Raw genomic sequence first — 7,641 nt, forward strand, 5'->3', positions numbered from 1 at the left:
ACAATTTCTCTTTTGCCAAAAGGAAAAATTTACAATAATAACCTGCAGGAAATTTCCCATAAGGGAAAATCTTTCCAACTCTTCTGCCTTATGCAGTTTACTACAATTCCCAAGGTGTGGTACTCACAAAAAGAAGCCTAGGAAGTCTTCTGTATAGTTAACCATGGAATCTTTTTTTCCCTTCAGATCCAGACATTTAATGTGGATGCACCATGCCAGACTGTGGAAGATTTAACGAGTGGGGTTGTGATGGCCCAGGTTCTCCAAAAAATGTAAGAATAAACTGCTTTATCTCTTTGTATGTTCTTATACATGGATATGTGGTTAGATTGAAGACATGGACAAAAAAATAAAGTGCTTACATGACATGTGTTGTGCATAATATAAGAACTGTAAGCAGCAGTAATACAGTGGGGCCTTGACTTAACAAGTGTCCCGACTAACCAGTTTTTTGAGATACCAGCTGTCTCTCAGCCGATTTTTTGCATTGAGTTGACAGAGTAATTTGAGTTAACGAGCTCCTTAACGAGCTTGGTCTCAGAACGAATTAAACTCGTAAGTCAAGGCCCCACTGTACTTTTGATGGCATGTACTTGATTGACTGCAAGTTTAATTAGGGCTGTAATAGTTATAATACTCCAGTGGTTTTAGCAGAATTATTTGTTCTTGTGCATAAGCTTGGCAGAAGTTTTTATGTTAGTAACCAGATTTTGCCATCCTAGAAGAATCTTGGAGACTCACTCCTAGCAATAATGCTGAAATGTAACAGTAAGGTCTTCCCTGACCACCCATGTGAAATAAGCAACAAGCATCCCCCTGTGCTCTTATCCCTTTTAACCGTTGCATTGTTCTGCAAAGTATGCTAGCACTACCTGATACGCCATGTATTTGCTTGTTTATTTATTATTTGCTGCACGCGTGCGCGCACACAGACACACACACACACACACACACACACACACACACACACACACTGTGAACTCCACCTAGAGGCAGGGTATTTGTTTTGATGACTGTTGTATCCTCGAACCTAGGGCAATGCCTGGTGTTTGGTTGGGCCATATGAAAATGACCTTTTTCTGTAGATCAAAAATGGTCAAATAGCAGCAATTTCTTATGGTTTAATCTGCATGATGGATGCTCATGTTTACTGAATGACTAAGGGAATGAAATATTTATTTGGGTTATATAAAACATACCTGATTGTTTCCTTCTAAGTACTTTGAAAACATAATTGTTGTAAGGCTGTCTTCAACTTTTGACCTGGGAATTTTCCAAATAAAGGATTACCTGTGAATTTAAGAATTCATTAGGTTTGATGCAATTTGGGGGATACTTGTATCTTCTGAAGCCCTGAGCACTTGTCAGCCTGATGACATGAAAAGGTTTACATATGACTAATGAGGATTTCCTGCATTTCTGTTGAGAACCAGTGTCATCACTAAATGAGTTCTTGCTGTTGCTCACCTTAAAGTGAGCCTTATACAGTTGCCCGAATGAGAAGCAGCTCAAGTGCCTGCATTCAGAGACTCTGTGTGCCTTTAGCATTAGGGACTCATGCTTGAAAACTGTAGTTTGCTATTGCTTTCTTGTGGAACTTACATAGCACATCTTTCCAGCTCTACAGGCACACACACTTTTTGATGGAGCTCAAGAAGGCTCATTTGAGACCTGACCACAGTGATCTTGTGATTATCATGTCACCTCTGAGTGGTGCCCTATTAACTTTTAGCCTTTGAAAGGTCTAGAGAGTTTCATTGAAGTTCTTAATAAAAATTATTTATGGGCATGTGGACATAGCTAAGTGAGCTTTCCATGTATGTGTCAGTAGCTGAATTTTTTGCTTAAGTTAGTTTGGTTAGGATTTCTCTCACTTGAAGAAACCAGAAGAAAGCCTGTATTGATTTAACAAGTGAAGATCATAAGAAACCATTATGTTCTACATGCAATTTAATAATTCCAACATACACTAAGGCATGTGAACAGTCTTTTCTCATTTTTGCACTGCAGTGGTCAATTGGTTAACCCCTTCTTGTCTTTTCCTTCCACCCTTTGACTGTTGTAATTTAATTTAGCACTTCTCAGAATTTTGACAGCTTCTCTTTCACTTGGCAGTATTGCCTTTAAGGTTCTTCCCTGTGTTTTTGTGGCTTGATAGTTCATTTCCTTTTAGCATTTCCCACCCTCTTTTTCTCAAAACTTGATTGAAATTAAATTGACATTCAATAAATCGCACATTTTTAAAGTATAGAATTTGATAGATTTTTACCTTGTAGATGCCCATGAAACTTATCACCACAGTCAAGATAATGATCATATCAGTCACTTTGGAAAGTCTCCTTGCCCTAGACAAGTAGCTCAGTTGGTTAGAGAGTGTCATCCTTATACGCCAAGGTTGCGGGTTCAATCCCTGGTGAGCGTACATACAAGAAGTAACCACTGAATGCATAAATAAGTGGAACAAGAAATCCATGTTTCTCCTTCTCTCTCTTCCTTTCTCTCTCTCTTTCTCCCCCCTTTCTTTCTCTTAAAAAAAATTTTTTTTAATCTCTTCATTCCCTCCTTCCTGTCTTCCCTTCTTATCACTATAGATTCATTTGCAATTTCTAGAAATTTATATCAATGGACAGTATATTTTCTTTTTTGAGGAAAGGGGTGTGGCTTTTTTCGTGCAGCACAATTATTTAGGGATATGTACGTGTTTTTGCCTGTACTTATAATTTGCACATATTCCATTGTATGGCTATTGAATGATCTATTCATCTGCTGATAAACATCTGAGTTATTTTAGTTTTGACTTATTACTGATAAAGCTGCTGTGAACATCAGTGTGCAAATCTTTGTGCAGACATATGCTTCCATTACCCTTGGGTATAGCTAACTTTCCAATAAACATTTAATGACAAGGAACCAAAATATTTTTATGTAATTAAAAGAAAATAGACTTAAGAAACAAAATATCTGTAAAAATACTAAGGTTTGCTAATAAAAATGCCATACTAAGGAATGGAATAAAAATACAGTGTTTGTTTTAGACCCCACCTTAATTTGGGTAAGTTCGATAAGAACATTGCAGTATTTAAATAATTTTAGCAATAGAAATAGAATTTAATTTTTTTGTTTTCTCTGAAGGCATTTGACTGATACATAAGTTACAGCTAAATATGCTGGTACTGGCAAAATCTAAGGAAATGGTTTTGTAAGTTTTGTTTTTCATTTTTTCTTTTTTAGCTGCAGTCAGGACATAGCTATCTTTAGCTCCTTACTCATGAAGAACACTCCCAGTAAGATTATCAGTTGTTATGTCCATATCTGTGCAGAACTACAATCTTTTGAGATTTTGGAGAAAATTACTTTTATGTTGTTTTATCCTAGCCTGAGAGCATCAATTAAGGGCTACTTAGAAAACATTGCTGAAATTGTAACTACTTATCAAAACACAGTTATGGCTAGATTCCTGCATAGTGAGTCAAAGTTTATTACTAAGAAAAGTCATACTGAATATAAGAAAGCTGTAAACTACTGTTCTTGCTATATTCTGTCCAAGTAGTAGATTGGAAACTTATTAAATGAATGTGCTATCACTTTCCAATTGCATTTCAGTCCACAAATATAGAGAACCTGCTATGTGTCGGACAAGAGGTATTGGGTAGTACTGCAGTGAACAAGAACGTAGACAAACATTCTGTGGTCTTCAACAAATAATTTCTTAGAGCATCAGTTTCAGAACCTTTGAAATGAGGATCATGCTGGGCTAAAAAGTTTTGTTCTGTTTTTCTTTCTTTCTAGTGTTGGGAGATTTTCCTAAGAAAAATAGCCATAAGTATATTCAGGTTCTGTCCTTGTTTCAGTTTGTTTGTCCACACCAATGTTATCTTAGATGTTAAGCCTTTTGCAAATAGGAATGGTGTCCAACTTTGTCTAACACCTAGTATTATATCTGAGAAAATAGGTTCTCAGTTTATATTATTTTTAAAAATTGACATTTTAGAGACGGTATTGGTGGCATTTGAAGTATTAAATGATGGCGGTCATTGAAATATTAGTTGAAAATTTTATTTTAACCTTAATAGTATATTTCTTTTGTCTATTTAAAATTACATCTATTTTAAATTTTTAGATATTAGTGTGGTGTCTACAAGTTATGTTAATTCCAAGTTAGTGTATTTAGCTGTAATTTGTTTTTAAACTATAATAACTATGTTATTACTTTTTATCTTTTAGTCTTTATGATAAAATATGTATTTTTTTAATGAGCTGAAAACAGTCAAATTGATTTTAGAGAATTCTATAATTGTATCTGGTCTCATGTACTGAGCTATTCAATGACTGATATGTGGCAAACACATTTTTATGTTGCAATTAAGTGGTGATACGGGATGGGTTTCAATTTTCTTTGTTTTTCTTTTTTGTTTTTTTTTTAGCTTGATAGCTACATGATCTTAATGTGCTAGCTTTTTCTTATTTTTAGAGATCCTGTATATTTTGATGAAAATTGGCTAAACAGAATCAAATCCGAAGTGGGAGATAATTGGAGGCTAAAGGTATTTTCTTTTTTTCTATCTGTAAATTAATCTCTTACTTGGTGTATATAGAATTTGTTTATTTTTGATCAGATGTGTACAGTGAGCTTTAGACACTTAGGTAGTCTTTAGTGAAATAATCTAGATTTGAAGATTGGAGGTAACCTGAAATTGCTCACTAAAATGTAATGGAAAGTAGTAAAGTATAGTGAGCCAGAGTGCCTGTGTCCATATCACAGCTCTGCCATTTACTATCTGTGGGAAAGTCTTTTAACTTTTCTATGCCTCAGTTTCCCCATTTGTAAAATGAGTATTGTGATAGAATCCACTTCATAGAAATAAATAAGTTAATGTATGTAATGTACTTAAGATAGTGCATGGAATATGTAATGGTAATTTCTAGTGTTAATAATGAGAAAATATTAGGAAATATAATTGAAATCAACACATTGATTTTAAAATTTTTATTGACTGATTTTGAGAGAGAGAGAGAAGGAAATATTGATTTCTTGTTCCACTTATTTATGTATCATTGGTTGATTCTTGTATGTGCCCTCACTGGAGATCAAACCTGCAACCTTGGCATTTTGGGGCAATGCTGTAACCCAGTGGTCGCCAACCGTTGCTCTGCGGACCACTGGTGGTCTCTGAGGTCCAAAAGATCGGCGACTGCTGCTCTAACCAACTGAGCTCCCCAGCCAGGGCCAGTGAACACATTGCTTTTTTAAGGCATTCTAATTTAAAATGTTCAAATATGAAAAAAATGAACCTACTAAAATAAAGGAAATAAAGTATCCTATATAATAAAACCCTAATATGCAAATTGACTGAACGGTGGAATGACCGGTCGCTATAACTGCACTGACCACCAGGGGCAGACGCTTAACGCAGGAGCTGCCCCCTGGTGGTCAATGCGCTCCCACAAGGGGAGCGCCGCTCAGCCAGAAGCTGGGCTCATGGCTGGCAAACGCAGCAGCGGCCGTGGCGAGAGCCTCTCCCGCCTCTTCGGCAGAGCTAGGGACCCCTCAACGGACATCCCCCAAGGGGTCCCATATGGCAAGAGGGCGCAGGCCAGGCTGAGTGACTCCTACCCCCCCCTCCAGTGCACAAATGTCATGCACCGGGCCTCTAGTATTATATAGCGGACATCCCCCAAGGGATCCCATATGGCAAGAGGGCGCAAGCCAGGCTGAGTGACTCCTACCCTCCCTCCAGTGCACAAATGTCATGCACCGGGCCTCTAGTATTATATATTTTTCATGTCTCCAGGTTTTTCTAGACGTATAAACATTAGTTTATATGTGAAAAATTTTTTAAATAAAGTTTTCAGGGTTTTTTTGTTTTGTTTTGTTTTTAATTAAAAATGTCTGTGGTTAACCATTGGATCACATTGCCGTGATTCAGCCTCTTTTATTTTATGGTCACAGGTTCTGCTGCCTCCTAGGACATCCTCAACTACTAATATTGGCTAGGAACAGCTAAGTAGATGATCGACAGAATCATATTATATGCACATTTAACTTAACACAAATGCCAACCATATGAATTGGGTAAAAAAAAAAAAAAATAGAGGAAAAAGTAATGGCTTACAATAAATAGTGCAGGTGATTCTGTCATTTCACCCAGAAAACATGGCCATTGGATCTGTTTTCTTGAGTGAGTGAGTGTTGGGAGACATCTGTATGTTGGTCTCTCATCCTTTCTGTTTCTAGGTTGCTTCTTATAGCACAAGTATCTTGCAATGCAGAGTGTTATCCTAGCATTTCAAGATATAACCATATTACTTTTTAACCTTATGGCTCTTAAATATTTGCTTTGGTGCTCAATTGAAGAAACATCAATATTTTCTGACATTTCTGACAGTGGAGGAATTTGGAGATATACATCGTGGGTTACTTTAAGAGATTTCCAAGGGTAGCCCAGCTGGCATGGCTCAGTGGTTGAGCATGAGCCTATGAACCAGGAGGTCATGGTTGGATTCCCAGTCAGGGCACATGCCTGGGTATGGGCTGTATCCCCAATAGGGGGCATGTAGGAGGCAGCGATCAATGATTCTCTCTATTGATTGATGTTTATATCTCTCTCTCCCTCTCCCTTCCTCTCAGAAATCAATAAAAATATATTTTAAAAAAGAAAAGATTTCCAAGGGTAATTTTTACCTAATGCTTTTACTGGTAGAACTTAACCTCCATGTAAGATGCAACTCCATTTTTCTATGGAAAACAGCACTGAACTAAGTCTTCATTAAGGATGGTACATTTTTTCTTTAGCTGCAGAAAATCTGAATAATTTAATCTTACTGTTAAATCTCGCTCACCGTCCAATTTTGGTCATAATATTGAAATTCTAATATTATTGGAAGCTTTAATTTGTTACATAAATATCTTAAATAAATTAGACCATCAAGAGTCCTTTTTTGATGATGATGGTAATTCAAATATGCTATTAAATTTTTTTTATATATTTACTTTATGATTAACTTGTTTGATTAGTTTATTTAGAAATTTTTTGTTAAACTGTATTTTGATTTATCCAGTTGTTTTCTCTCTCTTTAAACAGATAAGCAATCTAAAGAAAATTTTAAAAGGAATCCTGGATTATAATCATGAGGTAAAGACTTTTCTCATTCTGCTTGGAAATATTACTATAGGATAATTTAATTTTATAATAGTTTCAAGTAAAGGAAAAATTGTCTCAGAATTAATAATCAGTTTATCTTCCATAGTTTCTAGAATGTGGTTTAAGCAACCATATTATATGGTTCCTGGATAAATAGTTTTCACTATAATATGAATAATTTGTAGGTAAACACTAATTTATGTTAAATCTTGCTTTCTGCATCTATTTATTCTCTCCTTTCTTCCCTTACTTGTGAATGTGGTTTAGAGTCCATGTATTATTATAATCAACTCCCTTATGTACTTCCACTGCATTCCTTAGCGAAACCCCCTCCCTTGATTAACTCAGTTTATCTTCTCAGTCTGCATCAGAACAGTCAAGACATTGCTGGGGGTGGGGAGTGAAATCAGGCTGTGGAACTAGTTTTACCTTAAATTTGTAGTGGACACAACACAACTTAAAAACCTATGTGATTTCCTTACTGTCCCCCCCCCCCCCC

The 7,641-nt window shown here is 36.1% G+C and overlaps 1 protein-coding gene across 1 annotated transcript in view; it reads left to right on the forward strand.

Annotated features, from left to right (window-relative positions):
- The first annotated feature begins 3,120 nt into the window (after nt 1-3,120).
- HOOK3 (hook microtubule-tethering protein 3) overlaps nt 3,121-7,641 on the forward strand; it is a 93,589-nt gene continuing 89,068 nt past the window's right edge. The window contains exons 1-3 of the mRNA XM_014536719.1: nt 3,121-3,199; nt 4,472-4,544; nt 7,083-7,133. Of these exons, the coding sequence (XP_014392205.1) occupies nt 3,165-3,199; nt 4,472-4,544; nt 7,083-7,133 (159 nt within the window). The 5' untranslated portion in view covers nt 3,121-3,164. The remainder of the gene's footprint in view (nt 3,200-4,471; nt 4,545-7,082; nt 7,134-7,641) is intronic.

The sequence above is a fragment of the Myotis brandtii genome, unplaced genomic scaffold (genome assembly GCF_000412655.1).
Source record: "Myotis brandtii unplaced genomic scaffold, ASM41265v1 scaffold103, whole genome shotgun sequence".
In the NCBI taxonomy this organism is placed as follows: Eukaryota; Metazoa; Chordata; class Mammalia; order Chiroptera; family Vespertilionidae; genus Myotis; species Myotis brandtii.